Raw genomic sequence first — 24,463 nt, 5'->3', positions numbered from 1 at the left:
AAGACTTCATGGTACTAGGAAAAAAAAAATTGCAGAATTTTTCCCAACCACTCACAAAAAAGAATCTTCTCAATGCTGTTCTCTGACATGTTACTTCAGGTAGGTGGTATAACACATTATAGCCAGTTGTTTTTACATTATAAATCATTTATTGAAATATAAATCATCTGAATGTACATAATGTAAAATACTGACATATAGTATTGAATCATCATATTGGGTGTGATTACCTATAATTACAAATACTGTACCATCAACAAAACATCATTCAGCTGCGGCACAAACATTCACATCTATGCTGCTTCAAAAATCTTAAGCCATGACCACGAATTGTCTCGTCTCCGATCTTTTTCAGCATGACTTACACGTCAGCAACATCCAAAACAAAATGTAAAAAGGAAAAGTGCAACAACTGATTGCAGATTATATCACAGTCAACAGACAGAGGCAGTGGCATAGCTGGTACAGTAGCCAGGAAATACAGAGGATTACAAAGAGTCTACACAGAACTGATGTATGACATCAGAGCTACATGGATCTCTAGTTCATCTACTATATAGGTAAAATATTAGACAGGGGCGCATTACCAGATTCTAACTCTGTCTGGAAATTCTGTTTCCTTTCCTTTTTTGATAAATTCATCGAAAATGCTGGCTTGAATGGGGCACAAAAGGGCACAAAAGCTAATATGTGCTAATATAAAATACTCGAGTGTCATCCCAATAATTCTCTATTATAGAAAAATCTCTGGAGCTATTTACAAGTACAATCATTCTTCACTTTGTTTATCCAACCCCATGTGACAAATACAACAAAGGTGTTGCCAGGCATGAGATTTAAGAACATTAGCTTGGATTTGGGCAAAAGTTGAAACAACCACAAAGTTACATGCAACTCAAAAGCTCTATTCTCACAACCAACAGCTATGGTATTCACAAATAATACATGTATACATAATGATGTAGTAAAAAAATAAATTTAAATTCCGGAAAGTATTTAACCACTAAACACATAATAGTCATGTACAAAAGGAAAAAAATGCACATAGTCCAGATTTTTGTGCTTTTAAATCCAAGTAATGCTACTGATTGTACCAGCATCAGGTGCAGATGGAGTGTGGGGTGAGTTTTCATTTGCTAGTATGAGACTAATCTATTTTAAATAGTGCATTTGTAGTGGTTAAATATAATATGCATCAATATGAATATCCTGTGGTGTTTTTTGGTTTAGAGTTAGAGTTTCTGACTACCCTGCTTGATTTGTCTGTTGTTGCTTATGTTGCTGTTAAAAGAATGCCCGATAGAATAAAGCCTTTGATAAATCCAATTCAAAGGCTCGGCGCCCGTGCTTCTTTGAGTCCGTTTGATTTTGTCGATGCTCATTCCTCCAGCCCGACGGGGGGCACTGTCCAGGGAGAAGTGAAAGGCGTACCGTATTATCACCACAGACTCATCCAGACAGTAAAGTGGTTCAGGTTTTGTCCTTTGACAGAGTAACTTGGAAGGCAGAATGGCAGGGGGGCTCTGGCTGATGTTCAAGTCTTTCTGCGGATCCTCATGTCCTTACACCGCTGCACCTGCTCTACAGGTGGGTGGTTGTCACAGAAAGCTGTCCTCTACCAAGTCACTACAGTCCAAACACATCTCATCCAGCAGCGTGATGTCTTCCAGGGTCTCACCCTCGCGCTTAGCAAACGTGGAGCTGCTGGAACCTGTCTCAATGGCACTCTCTTCGGATGTCTGAGAGCTGCGGGGGGACACAAACAACCCAGGTTAGAGCTATCTTTGGTGCATTGTAGATAGGGACAGGCAGTGTATAGTCACTGTTTATGCTGTTTACCTGTGTCTGTTCCTCTTTCCATACTCTTCATCAGATATAGGGTCCAGGTCTGGGAGGGGTATAATGTAGCCACTGTCTGAGCTCAGCCGCTGCTCATCGAAGCTGCTTTCCCTGTCCTTCAGCTTGCCCTGGTTCTTGTATGTGATACCAATGTATGCGTCATTTTCCATGCACACCCGGGTCACAGCAGGGTGGTCGCTCTTCAGGAACTCATGGTTTACCCTCTCATAATGCTGCAAATGACAGACATACATTAGATCTAATTGCTGTTAAACGGTGAAAGAAAAACACAAAACATTACCTGCAGCACATTACTTTATTAGTGTACATTTTACAGAAGCATGGGAGAAGTGTGGTTTGAGTGTTGCAAGATGAATGGTTTGGACCAAACTGAAAAATCACGTTTCATAAAGGTTAGAGGTACTTAAACAAGAGCTGGTTCTTCCACTGCACCCAGCCGTTAAGGCTCTGTGAAGCAGGCAGAGGAAACGCAGTTTTGATGTGCCACGTGTGGTGAGGAGTTTATTGGGGTAATTAAGTCTGGGTGGTGGCAAGAACTCGAGCGTCATAACCATGCTGACATCCAAACCAGTCTGACTGTATTTCCACAATAATCACTTGTAGGTTTGTGTTTTATAGAAACTCACAGAAACAGGTTTCAGAGGTCCTATATTGTATGAAGTGAGATTACCTTGTCTTTCTTATATAAAGCTGTTCTAGTTTGTCTATTAATACTGTACCATATTGGCAAACACTCATAAAAAGTGCCAATTTTGGAATGCATTTAAATTATTTTCAACTTGTGCTGTGGTAGGCAACATGATAAAATATAAAAAGCACGAGAGAATATTTTCGATAACATAAAAAAAAAAACAAAAGGAAAAAAACAACTGAAAAACATGAAGGAAAAAAAATTGAGTGGAATAGAATGTGAAGGTCCAAACATGAGGTCAAAAATGGTGTGTGGTAAGGAGAAATCGGGGGAAAAAAGTAGAAAGCAGAAAAATCCAGCAGTTTAAGGATGTGCACATTGAGACTCACCCTCTTGTAGCTGGAGGGTAGCAAAGAAGCTACAGTTTCACTCAGACCCAGGAAAGAAGGCCTCTTCTCTGGCTCGCTGTTCCAGCATTTCATCATCATGTCATAGCTAAAAAAGCAAAGAATTTTACAATTACATTTCTCATCTGTGAGGGAAACAATGTAGTCACACACAGCAGTGCAGTCATCATGTGAGTCATGACATACACGTCATGAGGTGCATGTTCGGGCTTGGACATCCTATATCCACTCTTGATCTTGTTGTAGAAGCTGGAATCGACAACCATACCTGGGTATGGGGTGCCACCTTCAGAACAAAAAAGAAACGAAACAAAACAAAACATGTACCTGTGAATTTACCGAGCAACACAAGCCTCCAATTTCTCCATAATAGGCATTCGTCAGTGCTCACCTAAGGAGAATATCTCCCAGAGGAGGATGCCGTAGGACCAGACATCACTAAGAGTGGTGTACAGGTTGTCAAAAATACTCTCTGGTGCCATCCACTTGACCGGGAGAAAGGTCTGTGTGATGACAGAGATGGAAAGTTCGATGAAACATGTAAGCAAACTGTAGACATGCGCAGGTATGAAGAGATAACTTACGCTGCCTTTGGAGACATAGTTGTTGTCATGCATGATGTCTCTGGCCAGTCCAAAGTCACAGATCTTCACTATTTTGCCCTGAGAAAGGAGGACATTCCTGGCAGCAAGGTCCCGATGCACACACTGCACAACAAGACACACACAAGCATTGTGCATAACTTGTTTCATCCATCCCCAAACCGACACATGCATCTATTTCTGTGCATATTTAATTTCAGTTCATATTTAATGCCACTTTATATTGGTTTATAAAGCACGGTCTTTGTGTAAACATTCCAGATGGACGGATGGCTGTGACCACTGGATATTTAGGGATAATAACTATGAAGCTGAATGTGTAGCCTCACAGCCTCTGGCTGCAGTGTGCGCCTTCCTGGTAATTCTAGCCCTGGCTCTGCTGCTACTATATTCAGCCCCTGGCTTTTCTACTGAGCTTCACAGGGCTGCTAAGCCCACAACCACTGCCCCCCCACCCCCAGCCCCCCCAAAAAACCTACATTTTTAGAAGCCAGGAACTCCATGCCTTTGGCCACCTGGTAGGTAAAGCTGAGCAGGTCGGTGGTGGTGAGGCCTTCGTTTGTGTCGTCAGATAGCAGAGTTTCTATCTCACCATCTGGTTTAGAAGACACAAACACACACACAAAAAACACCATGAAGTGGTCAATGAGTATATGTTCATCTATTGTAAATATAGCACTGGCTTCTCAAACCTGGCTTTTACTAATGGCTGGGAGAAATCATGCATTATTATTATTATGTGTGCATTACAATTATCCTCTCCATATAATTGCAGGGCCAGACCAGCTCTAAATTCTAACAAGGGTGTACCCCTTCAACAGAAACTGACTCAAACACAACACTAAAACCAAGCAAGTGCACACCAATAACTCTGAGCTGTGGAAAAACTAAGGATGGCGAGAAGAGAAAGAATTGCCATGCGCACCACTTGAGCCTTTCTGCACTGGCGGATGGTCGTAGTTGGACCTCTGGATGTCGGAGTACTTGGATGTGTTACTCATCTCTAGCATGGGCACATATTGAGTGTTGTCAGCCTGCTTCATATCCATGTAGTCTCCTTTGCTCTCGAAGGACAGAATCACATAGCTGCTTGCAAACACAAAACAATGCTGTTGGTGAGAAGGCATAGACTAGTCTTGGCAATATTGAGTGACACATCTCACTATGGTGGCAATACATTATGTTACACGTCTTATTCAGTGCACATATTCCTATGCATGTGTGTGTGTGTCCTTAAATTCCCTTAGTGAGGTTAGAGGAAGATTTGGTTGACCCAAACACTGTAGCCAGGATGAAATCATGTTATGGTCTTTTTAAGGTGCGGTCACTGTGACTCATACATCAACAGAGATGAGCCTCAGTGAGATGGGGGCTGTGGGGGTGCAGGTTGAAAGTGGAGACCACTTCAGACTGCAAATTTGATTAGAGGAAGACACCAGACAATCTCCTCAACCGTTGAGAAAATGGAGATAAAGTTACAAATTAGGGGCGGGGAGAGTGTTAGTGTGTGTGAGATGACTGCAAAAAACAATTGCTGTTTCAGTGGTCATGGGAAAGAAGAAGTGTTTTGATATGAGAGGTGCATTTAAATGTGAGTGGAGAAAACATTTGGCAAGCTAAGACAGAAATGTGCTACCTCCTGCTGCTTTCATCTGCGGGGTTGATTCCAAAGATATCCAGCTTCTTTTTATTTTTCTCTGGGTTCAGGCTCAGGAAATTCTCCCTGTTCTTGTGCAGGTAGTTGACCAGGTCCCCATAGAAGCAGTACTCTGTGATAATGTAGATAGGGCCTAGAAACAACACGACAAAAGAGTGTGTTGGCGTCAGTCTGGAGGCTAATCTTATCAGAGTCTCATAAAGGCTGAAAGCTCAGTCAAGAGGGCAAGCCTCCACTTTCCCATAAAAAGGCTATTAAAATACCACACCTACCTAGAGCTGAGACAGGGCTGTCAAGTTTTTGGCAAACAGAGCTGTAAAGGTCTGCAAGTCTGACTTCCAATATGTATGTGTGTGCATGTATTTGGCAGCCTGGATGTGGGCAGTCTTTTCTGTATCTTTGTAAAGTGTTGACTAAATTTAATGGGAGAGGCAATAGTGGTTAGACTAAGCGGCTATTTTTAACCAAGGATGAGAATGTGTGTTTTTGTCCCGTATGTTGTGTGTGTTTTAGTCACCTGACTTGGTGCATGCTCCCAGAAGGTTGACAATGTTTAAATGAGGTCCAAGATGAGTCATAATCTTGAGTTCAGACATGAGGGCTTGTTTCTCACTGGAGCGTGCCGTGGCTGAAAGAAATTCCAGCAAGCATGACGATCATCATCTCACATTCAAAACAGCTAACCAGCCTTGTGATCAGCCAACACCACCACCCTGAGCTGAATTCTACAGGAAGTCGCCCAGTGTTATCGTACTGGGCGTATTATTTTTCCCCTTCCCAATTGGCTGTCAGGTGACATGTTGCCACCCTGCATGACATTTAACATTTTAACATTTTAGTATTGAATGGGTCAGCAGGTGTAATATTTTGTGTCAGCAAATTTATTACTGCTTTTAGAGGCAGCACTAATGTAAGACAATCACTTTTCTGTGACCTATAAATATTTTGAAGGCTGCTCACTCATGATCGTTGCTGGAGATGTTGATATACTTGGAAAGGCTTAGTCACACTAAATGTACAGTCTCTGTGTACTCTTTGGGCATTAAGGGTTTTTGAGGTTGAGTCTGAAACTGAGCTTGATTGGTCAATGGGCTTTGCTATTGTGATTTTATTGACTTCTTATTTCCTACTTCTTACTTCACTGTCCGTTCCATGGAGAGTTATGTTCTTTATGAGATGTAGTAAGCAATAAGTATAGCAATAGGTGCTTTCTCCTAACCACTCTTTATAACTAGTATGTTTCACTGGCATAATGACATGTCACTCAAATATTATCTGTCAAACTCACGTTTCAGCATCTTCACTGCCACCTTCATGACAGGTTGGGAGCGGCTGAGTCCATAAGCAGTTCCTTCTACCACCTTTCCAAAAGCTCCCGAGCCCAGAATACGACCTGAGAAAGACAAAAAGACAGTGGTCAGTCGTCAGGGAAGAAAAGACAAAGAACCCATAAACACATGCACTTCAGATGTCTGTGCTTTCCCATTTATGACTCCCTTCAGTGGCTGAATACTCCCTTGATCACCGAGTCAAACCAGTCCCCAGCTGTCAGACCTCAAATTAGTTGATCCCAGCCTCACTTCAAAGACAGAGCAGGAGATCCTAACTGAAACATCCCTGCAAAGGGAGGCTGCAGAGTCTCCAGCACCAAGCTACGTGTGAAAATGACAATGGGGCTCACCAAGCACAAGCCTGTCTCGGGGGAACTCCCATCTTGAGTCATAGGGAAGCTGCATGGGATCTACGTAGATGTACTCGTGGCCATCTGGGCTCACAGATTCAATAACCCTCCACCGGATCTCATATCTTGGTTTCTGAAACATGTATAAAAACACATTAATTACCCTTTATCAAGCCAAAGCTGGGTTTTTGACTTGCTATTGCGTTTCACATTTGGCTTTCCAGATCACAATCAGCAGTTTTTAAAGGTAATTTGCATTCGGCTTTCTAAAAATCCATTTACAAATGTGGTTATATGCATTTGTTCACATTTGCTTACAAAGACTTTTTAATTAAATTGCTTTGGATTAATTATGTGCTTAACAAGTCATAGCAGACCAAGCCCACTGCAATTTCCCAGTCTGGGATAAATGAAGTATCTATCTATCTATCTATCTATCCATAATCTGTCAAATACACTACAGCTCATAGCACATCATGGACTAGTATCTCATACAGAAAGTTGATAGGTTTCATGTTGTGTGGCTGAAATGCTCAAAGATTTTTACAATGAATGCTGAAAAAGGAGGAATTCATGACAGAATGGGTGAGTATGTTGGAGAATGGTGGCAGCAGTACCTGTTTCCAAATAACAACCAAGACAATGAGTGAGATGATGACAATGACCAGGAGCACCAGCACAGCAGCAGCTACAGTCAGTTCAGGATGAGGGCCTGTTTGGGAGGAGAGCCGGCGGTCACATATTGGATGGAATGCGCATTGAGTCACATGGATGTAACATGTGTCTGTTGTCATGACCAATGAAATGCTTGCAATGAAATAAATAGCAGGTGTTGCATAAGAAGCGTCCTTGTTCAGAAGAGACATCTAAATCCATAGGGGGTCCAGATTACTAAACCCTAAAGATATGCTGACAAGATAAAATGGAGGTGGGGGTGGGGGCAGTAGAGCAGACACTTATATGGGGGGGTGGGAAAAGGGTTAAAGGGGTTTGAAGCTCATCTGGAATGACCAAATGGCATCTGGCTTTCCTGAGCTGACTGTCAGGATAAGAGTTCCTTCCTCATAGCCGCTATTACCTGCCTCTCCACAAACTCATCATCTGACAGCTGCTGCTACACTGACAGCATTAACTTCTGCCCCCCAAATAAGCACACAAAGACACCCACAAAGTGTGTTGCACTCTGAGTGTCGAAAATAGATGGAAAAAAAGGTGCAAACAACAACATCACATGCCAGTTCAAAGCTGGGAAAAAGAAAAAGGAACGTTATTCCAGAACAAATGTGCCAATTATTAAGTGTGTGTGTTTTCTTACCATTAGACACCAGTTTGACCTCCCTGCTCACAGCGGCCATTTCATTCCTGGCCAGGCAGCGGACCGCTAGTGTGTTCTCCAGATGACCAAACATGACCTGGCTCTCCAGGTTGTTATCCTCATCGATGTGGGAGTCCACCGAGATCTCCGTTGAGTTGGTGAGGAGGGGCGACCAGGAGGCCGAGTCATTGGCACAACTGGAAAAGTTGGATGTGTAATCAAGCAAGGTGTGTAGAGCCCACATGTATGTAGATTAAGAGATCTGAAAGCAATTCTAATTGTTACACCGAGGAAGGATGAACTCACTGCTTGATATTCTTGCAGACGAACCACTCCACCACAGGAATAGGCTGCCCTCTAGTAATGCACACCACAGCCTGGCCTGTAGCTGAACCATGGTGGATGTCCATCAGGTCCACTATGACTGCAGGCACTGTAACACAATTAGAAGGTCAAAGCAGACAGTGTGTAAATGAATGAGAACAAAGACGAGGCCTAAAAGGTTGTGGAATCAGTACACAAGTAAAACAAGGTAATGAAGAACTTGGACCATTCCTCTTTCTCACCTTTGACTTCCAGGATTAAGCCAATATCTTGACTTTGGTTTCCATTCTCCACTCGCATGGTGTAGTTCCCACTGTCCTCCTCTTTGGCCCGAATCAGGGTGAGAATACTCATGTAGCTGCACAGAGCAATAAAAGCAGAAAATGCAATAATGGCACAGAAATTGACACTGCTCTGAACCCAAATGACAGGCTCAACAATGAGCGGGAATGCGACTCCCAGCTTGTCATTATCCCTGCTGTCATTAGTGGATCAGTCTCACCTGGTCTCACTGAGCTGCCGTAGACTTGTGGATATCTCTGCTGTCAGGTCGCTGAACGGGATTCCATCTTTGAGCCACGTGACCCGAGCTGTAGGAAAAGAGCTGATCTCAGCCCTGAACTCTCGGACCTCATCCAGCTCCGCTGATTCATATTGTCTGAACCGTGGCTGGACGGACATGAACTCAGTTGCTGTTAAGAAAGAAGAAAATGTTGACAGTCAGTTGGAGATCATTTTTAAGAATTTTTGAAATACTGTTACAAAATACAGCTTTCATACCAAAAACAGAAATAACTTGATGCTTTGTCTGGTTCTCATTTGTAATAACATCAGTGATAGAGCAAGTATAGATGCCGCTGTCTTTTGTTGAAGCCTGTGGGATCGTCAGAGTGTAAAGGATCTCCTGATCCCTCTTATTCTCATGGACTGTTTTGATTGCCCGATTTGCCTGTTTAAAAAAAAAAAAAGAAAAGGTACTTTGAATTTCAAACTACTAAACATAGTGAACAACAGCAACTTTTGGGAGACTAAAACCAAAGCATACAATCAACCTTAATAGTCTGCATTTGATAACGTCAGCTCTCACCAGTTTGCCAGGATATTTCCAGTGGTCCTCCAGAATCTCAGAACCCCGAGCCAGACAGGTTACTGTGATAGTGTCTCCCACCAACAAGGCAGTCCGCCTGGCTGTCAACTCAACATGGAGCCCAGAACCACCTGAGGTACCACAGTTGATATGGTTAAAATGTCTGTGTCAGGGAAGCAAACATTTGAAATGGACTTGGCCGCATATGTGAGCACTCACCTGTCCAACCGTGGACGATATACTCCTCACTGTAGTGTTCTTCTCCATTTATAAGTGCCTTACACATATAGGTTCCAGCCGTAAATACCCCCAAAGCCCCCCTCTTGCTGTCATAAAAACTAGGTACCGGCTGCTGGGTGTCAACGTTAATGAGGGTCACGTTAGCATTGGGATTAGACACTCGACAGTGAATCTCCATCTCCTCGTGGCCAGACAGGACGTGATTACCGAAGGGAACCGGTGATGGCACAAACGGAACATCTGGATCTGAGTTGGAAAGAAGTAGGTTTCTAAGACCAGATAATGACATAGAGCAAGAAAAATACACAAGCACAAAGCCGCTGTGCACCACATACCTGGAACATAGATGTAGATCTTGCTGTCCTCTGTCTCCTCTGTGCTATTTCCACTGTAGAAGCACACGTAGTAGCCGGTGTGCATTGCAGTGGCACTATCCACTGTGATAGTGGTCACAAACACACCGCTGTTGTCCTCCTGAGTATTCTCTGGCAAATAGAGTGGCGTGTCCCAGGCCAGTCTTGCTCCTCCACGGCAGGTCAAGGTGAAAGGAGAGTGGAGGGGGACAACCAGCTCATCTTCCTGTGGCAGCAGCACGGGGGCCGAGGATGGTGGGAACATCACTGCAGTGGGTGCTGGAAGAAACGCATGCACAAGGTCAGTCATAGATTCTATCTATCTATCTGTCTGTCTGTCTACCTATCTTACCTTTCACTTCGAGGATAAATGAGAACTGAGCAGAGCGAGAGCCACTGAGAGCTGTGATGGTGTAATTCCCGCTGTCTTTCTCCAGAGGCTGCCTTAATGTCAGAATGCTCTGATACCTGTTAGAAGAAAATTAACATGTATTGTTATTTACACGCATTATTGGCATTTTGGGAAATACTCTTTTTCACTTTGTTGGCAAAAGTTGAATGAGGAAATTGATAACACTCTCGTGTCAACAAAATATGTCTCTAAAGCTCACTGATACCATGTATCTGCCTGTGACATGTTGAACTGTTGTTTTTCTAAACACATTTTTCTATAATCAAGCAAATAAGATAAAAAGTGTTAATTGGTGTGTTTTAAAGGTAATCAGGATAGCTGTTTCCTTGCTTTTGCTTTGTATTTTTCAAATAGATATAAGAATGGCGTTAATCCTCTTGCCCATTATCAAAAAAGGTAAACAAACTCATTCATTTATATTTTATTTCTGTACTGTGCTCTAGAAACTTGCTAGTTGCTGTCAGCACAGACTCTGAAGGACCTCAATCCTTCAAATCACAAGTCATTCTCACCAATTCCCCTCAAGGTGGCTTGTTTTGGTGTGGACGTAGAAGTTCTCTTGCATGCCTTTTCCATCTTTCAACCATGTCACTTTTGGGGCTGGGTGGCCATTGATGAGAATAATATACTCAGTCTCCTCCATAAGGCTGATTGACTCCATTGTTTGAATTCCACTGTGGTCCAGCGTCACAAAAGAGTTCTCATCTGAAGGAAGAGGAAATAAGAAAATTACAAGCGGGTCAGGACAGAGGGACAGCAGAGCAACGCAGAGGGGGCTGAGCTGAGGTGAAGGCCTGACACAAACATCTGTTGAAGCCATCCCATAAAATACAGTAACTGATGTTGAAAGCAGAGGTAAAGCTTTTCAGTCGGATGACAGAAAATTACTTCCACGCATCTCTGAAAACTGGGTCCACATGTGAAACCACAAAAAAATTTAACTGAATCATGATGAGAATTTGAAGTGTCTTTAATTAATTAGTTGTAAGCTAATAGCACAAACACATTACATTGTTAGATTTCTGATGAAAACTCATTCAAAGTGTCTGGGGGAATGTTTGAATGGGAAGACTCACCAAATACAATGACAGCCACACTGCTGGCTTTAACCTTTCCGCTTATTTCAGATGTGACGGAGCACTCATAGGTGCCGCTGTCCTGAGAGGTGGCGTGTTGGATGCTGAGGGTGTAGATGACCAGGTTAGGAAGAATCTGTTTCGTCTGAGTTGCTTCCATGGCCTTTAAGAAAAGAGGAGCAGTATAAAATAAAGAACCTTTTCACCAGAATGCAGAAAAAAAGGTTGGTAACAAGATATTTAGATTTTTATTTTTCCAAACTATTAGTGTTTTTTCCATTTTACAGGTACACTTTTAACGTATCAGAGTCCCTGTGTCGTGGTGCTGTAGGCAAATGGTTAAAACACTTGTGAGGCCAAAGCAGATAAATCAGGATCACAGAGCCCTTTAAAACCCTGTAATTGCAGCTGACAACAAAACCAGGAGTCTAGAGCCTGTGTTCCTGCCCTCACTGTCTCTGGAAAATGGCTTAGAGGAATTCCTTGGAAAAAAAACTGCCAATGTGCTGTATAGATTAGGAATATGAAAATAAATATAAACAAACATAAAGCGCATAATGATTGAACTTTTCTCAGATCTTTGTAGTTAATACTTCAAAAGCATGAACTTGTTGCTGGCTGTCATTTGCCAGCAACATCTGTCCCACACCTCTCAAGGTCACTGGGGTCAAAGATTTATTATTCTCTTTCCCTTCTCTTTAAACTGCCTTCCCCCCTCAAGCCATTAGGGCTGAATTGAACGTCTGATATAAGTGTCCCTTGCATAGGGTTAACTGCAGCAGCAGCAGTTTGGCTGGCTGTCCTTAAGATGAAGATGTAACATTGAGTTACTGCTTTCTTAACACATAGTTTGTGACCACTGAAGGCCTTTCTCTGAGCTATACTCCACTTGCCAGTGCTGTGTTTGGATCCAAAACCATTATTTGCTAATTTAAGGTTCAGTGCTGCTGGGTAGGAAATGACATGGAAACATGACAAGAGGTTGGAGGAAATAGCAAAAGACAGGGAGGACGGGTGGATCAAGCCTAAATTGAAATTCTAAAAACACAGATGAAGAAGGAGGAAGCGTTCTTGCCTGTTTTTTAGGATGGAGCCACTGCTGCTGAAATCCGGGTCCGAGGGGAGCGATACACATGATGTTAAAAGATTGCCCAGCTTTCACATTTTCCTGACTAGCTTTTACTTCCACATCAAAATCTTCCATCTCCGCAGGGGCTGCAGAAGAACAACCAGAGAAAAGATGCACGCAGAGTCATCCCAGAAGATAGCAGCAGCTTGATTACCATGAGCTCATTTATCACCAAGCATCACTCCAGTAGGTCATCATGCATCATACTCACTCATACACACACAGTAAGAACAGGCATCTTAACTCATCTCCCCCTGCGATAATGACATGATGTCATGCCTCTAATGCAGTGACATCACCCTGCAGTCTTCTGATGGTAAACACACTCTAGGAATATTTTTAGCTATGTAGTTTTATTATCCTATTTCATTATCCTATCATGTTTTTGGAAAGAAATACTCAATAGTAACATGACTTATATTTTTCATTTCATAGAGAGATCTCTCACAGAGCAGATGTCTGTCTTCTCTTACCTTCAGTTTTCACTGTATAAATCAGACTTCTAACCATCTGGCCATTCACAGCCGTTTCACACTGGTACTGTCCAGGAGCGAGGTTTCTGAAGAAGCCCATCCTGTTATCATAGTAGGCCAGCATCTCCTCTCCGCTAGGGACACTCCTCAGGACTACATGTAAGTAAGGGTCAGACACCCGGCAGGAGATAGTGACTCCAGTCGGTTCCATGGGGACTGCCAGGTTTTCAGGGGTCTCCGGAACAAATGGGACCTGAGGATCTAGGTGACCGAGGAAATAAGGGAGGTCTCTCAGCGTGATTGAATTTTCACTGAAATACATTCGTAGCATTAATTTCATAGCCACTACGTATTTCACGCTGAGACAAACTTAAAGCAATCTTTAAAGAGTTATGGTTATAAAATTTAATATGGTATATTTTCCCACTGTTTTAATCATTTATACCAAAACAAGATGCTTTTGTAGTTTTAAGGAGCCAGTTGAATGAAAAAAACCAAGTTAAAGAAACCAAATCCTGCAAGGTTGAATGGTAGATCACTTTAAGTTCCAGCTGTATGTATTTTTCTGTGGACTGGGCACTTTGATACTTGCATAGTGTCAGAATAGAGTTCAGATCTGCTTTTACACTCAAAATAAGATGATGAATTTCCACTTTATATTTACCTGGCACGAAAACATAAATCACAGCTTTGTTCTCGTCGTCAGTGTCAGTCTCCAGCCCCTCTTCATAGACACACATGTAATAGCCGGTGTTTTCTACAGTGGCGTTGTAAATGAAGAGTGTGGCCGTGTAGTATCCTGGAAGAACAAAGGCGTTTTCTGGCAGCGGTTCAGCCCACATCACGGTCCTCTTCCCGGTGCAGCTGATGTTAAAGACGGAGTCCCGCTGCAGGATGAACTCCCTCTGGTCAGACACGATGGTCGGTGACGACAGTTCGCAGGTAACTGAAAGGTGGTTTGGAAAACATTAGAGGAGGCTGTGGGTTAAAAACAGGAAATGATGCATTTTACTTACAGAATTATTTGACCTACCTGAAACCAGCATCACCAAAACCCCCCCAAAGACGACCAACGTCTTCGCCCCATTCATGACTGTTGATATCTGCCGAGAGAAAGGTGAGTTATTTACTCAACAAGTTAGGCAAACTTTGTTTCACCCCTGATATATGATAACACTGTCTGCAGTTACTTAACATGTTGGACTGCATAAATGTTTAGTCAATGACTTATTGACTTGTTGGTTTCCTGCACTGACGCAAAATCGGTCTAGAAAATTCCACAGATTTCGAGATATCATGAGGATTTAACAGTAATTCAGAGAGCTGATATTGCGGATCTGAAAGTCCGCGCAGCTGGTTCCACTGGGGGAATGAAACAGGCTGGACAGTATGAGTTTCTGTCGGTAGAGGGCGACATACTCCACCTTATGAAACCGTCCAGCCTTTCCCCAGCTCATCGTCTCACTGGCCGCTCAATTTTCTTAGATTTCTGTTTTCGTTTGAGTGTAAGATTTAAAACAAACAAACAAAAAATTTTTTTTTTCGATTCTTTTTTTTTTTTTTTGCTTTAGATGATTTGTTTCAAACCAAAAGTCTGATGGATTTCTAAATGAGACATTCTCAAGTCCAAACTCCTCATAACTCATCAGGCAGATTTCAGCTGCGGACATCCCTCTGGTCTAGTGCTGGAGTCCGGGATTCATCAGGGGCCACATAGAACAAATCATAAACTCACCACACAGGTCATCTTTACTCCACGGCTTACTTCATTTCGATCCGTTAATGTCTGAGCTGTACCTTGTGGTTGGGTTTTATTCTGTTTTTCAGATTCGGGGCCTGCTGTGTTCCCTAGAACAAATAAATTGGCCCTTGCGGGTCTTGCAGTGGTTGTCCGTTTTGGCTCGCTTGAGACGGACTAAATTATCCGTGGGTAACCTTGGTTTCTTTACTCTATCATTAGTGGACCCGCTCCACACAAAACTTTATATTCGCATGGGAATCAGATGACAAATGGTCTAATCCGTTTTGACGTGTTTGGGCACACGCCTCCTGTCCATTAAGTTAGATTTTTTTTTTTTATACATTTTTTTTCCTGACTAGGAAATAACCCTCCATCCAACTGGGCGTAAATCTAACTAAGCCCGGAGTGGCAGTCAGGACTGCTTGCATATCCCCCCTCTTCTTTATTTCCCCGCTGTCCCACTGAGCGACTTGACAAATGTGGCAGATAGCAAAAATGCATCTGGATACATTCGAGCAACAGCTGATAAAGCCCGTCTCAACTTTCAGCCTCTCCACTAATGGGGCGACTCCGCGTCAAAGTCTCGTTTTCCGTGGACATGATTTAGGAGAGTGTCGGTCTGCACAGGCTGATAGGGCAATATCCATCCATGCAATGAAAAAAAGTTTCTCTTTTTGTTTCGATTCGTTTTCTTTTTTCTTTTTTTTATTATTTTATTTTAACTGGGCCTAGTATTTATTTTCTAAAATCCCTTCGTGGCCCAGCAGGATCGATGAATGCATCGTGGCTTTTTTACGCACTGAACCCCCCCCCCAAACCCAACCCAACCCAACCCCCCGCCACCCGAATCCATTCAGTCTCGTAAAGACTCATTCCGGCGCCTCATCCATCGCCGATTTTCCATTTTAATTCCTCCAATTCTGCGGTCAGGCGAGAAAACAATGCGATGTACAATTTCCAATGTGTTTCCCATTAAATGCCAAGCAGCATCCCACAATGAAAGCCCTTCAGTCCTGGAGGTGACACCTCCAGCTGCGAGGCCGAAACTGAGCGCTTTTATCCAACACAGTGAGCGATGTCTCTCTGCTCGGCGTCCGTACGGGGGGGGCATATGGTTCTATGGTATTTCCTACACTAATAGTTTAATGCAAAAGTTGCTGAAGTTTCGTACAACTTTTTTTTCCTAGGGATCACAATCCCATTTTTGATGACGAAACTTTCCCACAGCCACAAAGTAAAATAAAAAAAAAGGGGGGGGGGGGTGTAAATCTAATTGGATAAACTAATTAAGAGCGCAATTAAACTCCCCCTGGACGAATAGAAAATTACCCAATCATGGATTACCCCATGATTAATTCAATAATTTTTTAAAGACTGAAAAAATTGATAGGCTATCAGTCATCCACAACCTTTCAATTACCTTGGAATAATCCCCTCTTTATATTCCTTTCGTGTCAGTATATCCACAGTGAATCGGTGGCTCCAAAAGGCGCAGTAAGGGTCCTTTGCTGCGGTTGTAATCCTCAGAGATCCTTCGCTGTGAGAGCATGTGTGCGACCCTCCGTCCGCATCCACGACCGCCCTCACGACTGCGCTCCGGCTACAGCGACCTGTGTCTGATTCAATGTTACAGTCCGCCCTCCTCCTCCTGCCCTCCCTCCGAAAAAAGTAATCATCTGGCTCAAAGTAAATAGCTCTCAGGAAATGACACCCCCCCGTCTCTCCTCCCTTCTCGCACTGTACCCCTTTTCAAAGTAAGAGTCTTTTTATGCGATGGGAGGGGGGTGCAGATAATTATCCCAGTTGAAGGAAGAGGATGGGATGAATTTTCCTCTTTAGTTTTGTTCAGACAGCAGCTTGTACATTTCAAAAACAAAAGATCTGCTAAGAATTTGTGGAACTTTTGCTGCGTTTGTTCCACACAGTTGGGCTACTCATATATTGTTGTTTTGTGACTGATTGCGATTCACATCAGTAGACATTTTCAACAGATTGTAATGACACATCAGTTCATCAGTTGTTCCTTTTTTTAGTCCTGCATGGCAGCGCAGGAGTGAGTTTGTGCATCAGTCACAAAGTGCGAACAGTAGGGAGACGGTCTCATAGAGGGCGCTCCAACACCGTCATATATCACATGCAACACCGCCCCCCCCCCCCCCCCCTCCACACACACACACACACACACACACACACTCGCACAAATACAAATACAAACACAAACACAGATGCACACTTCCCTAAATAATTTTAAGAAAAGAAATTAACCAACAGGATACTTCTCCTTTTCTTCTGTTTTGTACTTCGCCACAGAAAATTAATCGGGGGTCTTGTTTACTGGCACAAGTGCGTCAGCTGTTTACCGAGTCCTGACGCACAGCAATTTTTCTTTTCACCCCAGCCCCTTTTACGGCCCTGCCCCGGGGCTCTCCTGGCAGGCGACAGATGAATAATGGGCCCTTGCGAATCACCTATCTGTGGGCAGAGAAGAGGGGCATAAGACTGGTGTCTGTTCACGGGGCAGAGCCCCAGAGCCCCAGGGCTGATGCTCACCGACCCCCTACCTTCTACCCCCCCCCCCCCCCCCCCCCCCCCCCCAAGCTCATTGCAGCAGCTTGGCGCAATTACTTCCACATGTTGCAGAAAAGAACAGTGTCCTTGTTCTCCGAACAAAGGAACTTCACTTCGGATGACCGAGCTTTCCTCAGCCCGCGTTGAGGTTCCCTGTTTTGCGTAATTTAAGGCAAATATCGGTTTTTTCTGGAAAAAAAACTCAAGCAAATCCCCTGTCTTGTCCAAATTACAAGATTATGCAACTACAAATCAGTGAAAAGTCTACTGGGTCACAGTTGATCTTCACAGGTGAAGTCAGTGCCAGCCACACGGCCCACTCTGTGTGGACCCCGGGCTCCAAAATGTGACTGATACTTTATTAAAGATGGGCAGAGTGGAGGCCTGGTGAAGCTAAAAAAAAAAAGTCTGAATGATGTCTATGTATCTTTACATGTTGCCCTTGCCAATGCTGCCTTCCTGCTCCAACTGCTACTGTCCACCAGGGGGCTTGGGTAATACTGGAAAGTGGAGTAAAACGGGGAAAAAACTAACTGGTAAAAAAAAATCGAAACATCTTCGGTACGTCCCATTTACAGTCAGAGCAAACTCGGCCTTAGTTGCTTGTAATGCAACGAGTCCACACGGTGTAAACACAGCTACAGAGCAGCCCGGCCGTCCCTGTTCACACTGGGAGAGTTTAATGATGACTGATGTCACTTCAGTCTGTGTGCGGCTGATCAATTTTGTGCTTCAGCAAGTGTTAAATAACAACTTGTTGGCTTAGTTTCTGAGTTGCAAGTCTAAGACTGTGAGTAGCCTATATAGGTTTAGGGTTAGTTACAGCTCAGGCTCAAGTGGCCAAATCCTGTCAGACACCTCCCGTCCTGCCCGAGGTTAGTCTGAGGATGACTCACATGACGGTGGCCTGCGGGCGGCGGGCCCCTGAGGGAGCTGTCCAGCGTGCTGAAATCCCTTCCCACCAATTCTCATCAAAGAACTATCCATCCATCCATCGATCGATCTGTCCACATAAAAACCAAACAAGTTTAAAAAAAATCCCTTAAGCACTGCTGAAGTCTGCAGTTTGCATCCGTGCTTCATTGAAGAAGCAACAAAAACAGCAAGAAACATTTGAATTTTCAATATCAACACGAATAAAAAAAAAATGACATAAAAACAAATTGTCCCTTTTTCCCGGCGCTACCTGTGGCCTCGTTTGTTAAAATGTAACCACTTGACTGTTTACCGTTATGATGCATAAACAGCCCTAACCCTAACCCTCACAGACAGAGAGACAAGGAGAGTGGGTGTTTGACCTCTAATTACAGTGACAGGATCTTTGCAGATAAGCATTCTTAACCGCTCATAAACTCCCAAAAGCACTAAATGCAACAGTTCTCCTCTGCAGCTTGGTCCCCAACGAGGAAATGCTTGTGGGTCGATAGCAGGAGGCCTCATCAGTTTAACAAATGGATTCAACAATATGGAGGAGAGAACTTCTACTGCAAGGACTCCCCAGGCTCAGATATTCAGATTTAGAAGACAGCTAAAGGCCGAATGGAGGATGAATGTTGACGTTCTGATCTATAAAGAGGTGAAAGATAACGCCGTTTCCTTCTTTCCCTCGCTAGCGCTTCAACTTCTCCGCATGAGACAGCAGCTGCAGCCGGTTGAAAGGCGCTCTTATTAATTGTCCTTTGTCATGCGTAATTGTCACATTTTCAATAGTGGACGGACGTATTTGGAGTTGTGTTGTTTCTCTGTGCATTTTTAGGTGTACACCTTCTCTTATTCTACTGCCCATTATTTTTTTTATGCATCGATTTATTGTTACAATTTTAGTCAGAAGAATTAATCCCTTACTGGTTTACTATCAAAAGCTTTAGTCCGTTGTGGTGACTGGGGGGAAAAAGGGGGAGAGGGAGGAATTAATTTATTCTCAAAACTTCTGTTTATTCTGTTGTTTATCACTTTAAGTGCTGCATAGGTCCCTCACACCTGCAAAAGAACTCTAATTCGATTAATAGGAGCCTCAATATATATTCATCAGACGGCTTTCCCTCAGTAATATATGATCGCCTGCGGGACGTGAAAGGGGATCATTTATTCCCTCACTGAATGGGTCTGTGTGGGACCAAAACCTCACCTGCTTCCCGTCTCAATTAGGAATGTATCCCAAACTCTGACAGAAACGAGTTAAATTAGGCGTTAGCTAATTTCCAGTGGTCCCTCCTTCGTAATCCTTCCTCAGAGTCTTTCCATTTGGGCGTGCCCCCTTTAATTCACCATAAGTTGAAAGGTTCAAATAGTGCCTAATGAAACAGTGACTAAATCGTTCTCTTTCCCTCGGAGGAACCCTGTAGCTGTCTCTCAAAGCTCTATGAGCACACAGCCGTCGGGGGTCTCCGGCTAAATGCGAGTCCCAAGGCAGGACAATCTGACCTGTCAAAGCCTTTGCCCACTTCTATATATCCTTATTCTGTGGTTTCAGGCAATAGCAGCATAATCAACCAACGTGGGACCGAAAACGCAATTAAACTCGCTTTGGACAAGCAAAAAATCTTTTCAAAAGCGACCATTAACAGACTATTGGCTGCTCCCCAGGGGCGTCATCGGGGTAGCCTTTTGTGGTCAGATCTAGGGCGAAATTACAGCTACACTTTCATATAAGCTCACCCCATTAATTTAGAATTAAACAACTTATATCATGTAAATGGAGCTTCGCTACATAATGTTTCTAAATTAAATACACTGGCATCTGCCGTGCTAACGGTGCAGTAATGGCAGCTTAATAGTCAAATGGCTCTTACTTGGTAGAAAATAGTTGGAAAGTTCCTTATGTTTAAAAACCTGAAGAGAACAGATTGGATACAAAGCTGCTTTTGTGACCAAAAAAAACAAAACAAAACAGAACATAGCTAACTGTGAAATCTACAGCTATTTTTCCCTTTGCGGTATAGAACTGGTATTTTACTGGATGGCGTGATACTGAAAAAGTACTTCAAGGTGCTTTAGTCGGTCACTGTAACTCTGATATTCAAAAAGGAAATGTCTTTCTCAATTTAATTGAATTATTTCACCATGTATTGGTGCAAAAATATGTTGCTGTTTTTTTTTTAAGTATTGGCAATTCTAAAAAAAATCTTTAAATATATTGTCAGTCTTTTCTTTTTTTTCTTTGTTACAGGTGAACACCTCATTGATCGAAGTTAGTCAATACGTAGACAAATTCTTAGGTCAACTCGTCATGTTTATTACAATAAATACAGATATACATAGTTTACAAATTGTTGCGTGCAGGACCCACAGAGTATCTGCCTTACATTTTTCTAAGGGTTGTCAATACCACACAACCTCGCTGACAGTAATGTTGGACAATAAAACATTTACTGGGAGATAATTGAGTAGACATTGCGTGTGCGTGTGTACAGCACAATCCTGAAGGGACCAAAATACATCATTCTGTTACAGCACTGTTTTGAAATATCTCAGGAACATTCATTCACATATATTTCCGTTTAATAGATTTTTTTCTAACAGCAGGATATCGGTGAAGTGCAGAAACACTGTCTTCATGCAGAGGGTTAGGAGATTCTCTTTATGGCTGACTTTGCGTGGTGCCTTAACGCATAACAGCAGCGGGCAGGACAGAGTGCAGGGCCGGTGCTGGGGCTTGGGGGGTTCGTGTTATTTTCAGATGGATGGCACCTCTTTCTCTTCCGTAGCGGAGGCAGGAGATAGAGACTCCTCGTCCTCTGACCTTGAGTAGTCTGTGTGACCGCTTGTGCACTTGCAACCGCTGTGCGCGCTCCTTTGGGTGGCTTTGCCCTCCTTCTTGTGCTTCACCCGGCGGTTCTGAAACCAGATTTTCACCTGTTTCTCCGACAGGTTCAAATACGTGGCAATTTCGATTCTTCTGAGTCTCGAAAGATACATGTTCGTGGAAAACTCCCTTTCAAGTTCCAGGAGTTGCGTGCTGGTGAAAGCTGTGCGCATTCTCTTGCCGTTCTGTATGTGGCTGTTCTCAGAGGCACCTGTTGGATATGGAAAAAAAAAACATTCAGGTCAGTCATCTAAGTCTCTTTTCAACTCTGCGAGTCTGAACTCTATCACAGATTTAAGTAACGTGAAGAATTATAGCGCATGAAGTTGAAGTGATGGCATTCATGGTCCCGCCTCGCACTGCTTCGCGGAGAGCAGTGAAACAGGTGCTTACCAATAGAAAGACAGTGGTATCTCCGGGGGTCCGTGACGCTGAAGGTGGGTGTGCAGACAGGTGTATGTCCCGGGTGAGCCAGTGCGGGGGACTGCTGGTGTGCTACCCTCTGGCAGTACTGCGCCTCCGCTCCGGGAAACTGGCCCTTCAGCATGGGAATGCCGCTGCGGGAGGAGTGGATGTGGGACGTGACGCACAGCGGGCAAACACAGAAAGTTCCGTTTTTCCTGGACGGGCACATCGGAGCCGTGACCGTCATTACGCTCGGGGAGTGCACGCTGATAGGGATGAGGAATTCTTGTCCCGGGTGCTCAGCCGGTCCCGGTCGCACAGTATCCTTGATTATTAAAGAGTCTACGTAAAATGACCTGGACATGGCTGCGCTGGTGTAAAGTGATCGCTCCGTGCGCTACGATGATAGCCGTTTCTCATCTGAAACCCCTCGGGATCTCCCAAGGTGCTTATGTTTGATGGTTCAACAAAAGGGACCCCGAAGAGGGTTGGCCCTGCCGCGTCACCCACGTGCGCAGCCGGCGGTAAGGGTTTATACTGTCAGCGACCCAAACCACGTGATGTCTCCCCAGACCTCCAATCACAACTTACAGCTTTGCTCCTTTTTTATCCCCGAATTTGAGGAGAAAGTGTTGGACTTAAGAGAAACACTTACAACCAGGCATAGCTTTTATTCTTATTCTGGTAATATTGTTCTATTTTATCTTTTCAAATGTGAAATATATTTGATTTAGAAATATGTCGACTGCTGCTGTTTTGAAATTCTACGATGATCCACTTCTCTCATTATAGGAGTAGCTCAAAACAATTTATTTATTTATTTATTTTTAAGAAATTTGCGCAATTTCCTAGGACATATAAACCCAGATCAGCAAGTTGTAATTGATAAATATCCAACATGCATTAAATACATCCAGTAGATTTAAACAGAGAGAAAAAAAAACAACCAGTTATCATATCGCCAATGAAAATGAGAATAGAAATGAACTGTGTTCTTTCCTTGATTATAACAGAATCACCAGTTTCGAACATTTAAAGTGGTAAAATGTGATTTTATCCTCACTCCCATTTTTTTTATTCAAACCTGCAAATGTCTATTTCCCTAAAATAATTGCAGAGTAAACCTGGAATCCAAAGCAACGATATATTATAGTTTTATTTATTTGTTTATGCATTTATTGTTTTGATGTACTTTTATTTATTTTGCAAATGACATTGTGCACGCGAGCTGCAACTGCATCAAAGCCTGAATCGCACCGTAGAGTCCGGCTGCTCAGGTTTTCCTGGCAGCAATTAAAGAATTAGGACCCGGTGACGAGTCTGGGCTGCGGTTATTTGATGGCGATTAGGATTCAATTAGAAAGTGTTTATAATGGCGGGTCTGTGCGGGGGTAAACAGCCAGCTATTTCAGAAATGCGCTAATCCCTCATCTTGTGACAATAATTAGCGGGTTTGATCCGCAGGCGGGTCACCGGTAGATTTAGCTTCTGCTTTCATCTGCCAAGCAACGCCTCGGACCTTCAGACAGAGGCGAGCCGGCCGAGCGCGGTGCAGACGGTCCAGATCCAGCACAGCATGTGTTAGTTTTTCCTCTGGCCTCAGAGGAAACACACGGAGCCCTCAGGCACCAGTGGAACATTTAAACACCTCGATCTATTTCTAATGCACTTCCTCCCTTAACATCATTCAAATTCACGGTTATTAAATTCATAAATGCAGCTGAAGCTCTTCATTGAACTATGAGCTTCAATGGAAATCCTTGGAGAAATTAGAAAGTCTTTAAAAACCAAGATAAAAACAAACATGTCTGTCACATAGATAGTAATTGCTATAATAACCTGAATACCGCGCTTGACAAGGAGGACGCACAACAGAGCAGTTATGGTACAGATCGTCTGAGAGAGAGACACACACACACACAGAGAGAGAGAGAGAGCGAACCGAGCGGAATGATGTGTGGCGCACGCCTTCATCGCACTGTGCAAGGTCTAATATTATTTTTCCATAATTCTGCACGATAAAATTTCATTGTCTATTAAGTAATCCCACAAATGAGATCCTTTATGAGGCTATAATGAGGCCTAATTGCCAGGACTAGTGGAGCCACGTGGAAGGATTTAGGAAGCATTAAGCCGTCGGGTACTGAGCACAGCCTGTTACCTAGCCACTACTTTCATAATTCAAGGAGAAAATTAGTCCATTTAAGGGAAAAATCCTTTGATTCCCTTTATTCTGCTCGAGGTGACGGGGCTGCAGTTTTGAGTTGTTTTTTTTTTTTTTTTTTTGGTATGCTCTGCTTTGGTTAAAGAAGCCTGTGCAAAAACGGAGCAATATGTTTGTGTATACATGTATACACATACATCACTTGCCTCTTCTATTCAACCCCTTTTCAAATCATGCTGATTGGTAATTAATCACGGGTTTATTCTTTGTGTGTTTATGTGTGTGTGTGTGTGTGTGAGAGTATGCTTGTCTATCCCGCTCTTCCCAGTAGTAAAAACACACAAACTTGTTAAAGAGCACTGCTGAAGTTCTCCCCTCTCATTCACACCACATCCCATGCTATATTATACCGTGAAGTCCATTAACGTTTTGTTGAACAAGCGTCATTAACTTGTATCAACGCCTTTTTACAAACCTTGCATTGTTGTGCAGGGCCAGTGTGCGGCCCATCTTGGCCAATACAGTAGATGATT

General features: G+C 43.3%; 2 protein-coding genes across 2 annotated transcripts; both read right to left on the bottom strand.

Annotated features, from left to right (window-relative positions):
- Positions 1-136: 136 nt before the first annotated feature.
- On the bottom strand, positions 137-16,597 carry pdgfra (platelet-derived growth factor receptor, alpha polypeptide). Its single transcript, XM_029499980.1, has 29 exons — positions 16,409-16,597; positions 14,281-14,350; positions 13,912-14,193; positions 13,248-13,508; positions 12,721-12,860; positions 11,646-11,808; positions 11,082-11,274; positions 10,510-10,625; positions 10,140-10,436; positions 9,784-10,050; positions 9,565-9,695; positions 9,258-9,426; positions 8,980-9,169; positions 8,720-8,835; positions 8,460-8,586; positions 8,154-8,350; positions 7,456-7,550; positions 6,839-6,971; positions 6,446-6,550; positions 5,675-5,785; positions 5,137-5,290; positions 4,426-4,586; positions 3,980-4,095; positions 3,483-3,605; positions 3,290-3,401; positions 3,085-3,184; positions 2,881-2,986; positions 1,840-2,072; positions 137-1,746 (listed from the first exon to the last, which is right to left on the bottom strand). Exons 2-29 carry the CDS (start codon positions 14,336-14,338, stop codon positions 1,599-1,601), a joined length of 4,404 nt encoding a protein of 1,467 aa, XP_029355840.1. The 5' UTR covers positions 14,339-14,350; positions 16,409-16,597; the 3' UTR covers positions 137-1,598.
- A 4,634-nt stretch (positions 16,598-21,231) lies between these two features.
- On the bottom strand, positions 21,232-22,186 carry gsx2 (GS homeobox 2). Its single transcript, XM_029500786.1, has 2 exons — positions 21,755-22,186; positions 21,232-21,572 (listed from the first exon to the last, which is right to left on the bottom strand). The coding sequence occupies exons 1-2, from the start codon at positions 22,128-22,130 to the stop codon at positions 21,232-21,234; spliced, it is 717 nt and encodes a 238-aa protein (XP_029356646.1). The 5' UTR covers positions 22,131-22,186.
- Positions 22,187-24,463: the final 2,277 nt, after the last annotated feature.

The sequence above is a fragment of the Echeneis naucrates genome, chromosome 4 (genome assembly GCF_900963305.1).
Source record: "Echeneis naucrates chromosome 4, fEcheNa1.1, whole genome shotgun sequence".
Taxonomy (NCBI): Eukaryota; Metazoa; Chordata; class Actinopteri; order Carangiformes; family Echeneidae; genus Echeneis; species Echeneis naucrates.
This window is presented reverse-complemented; position numbering and strand designations above follow the sequence as displayed.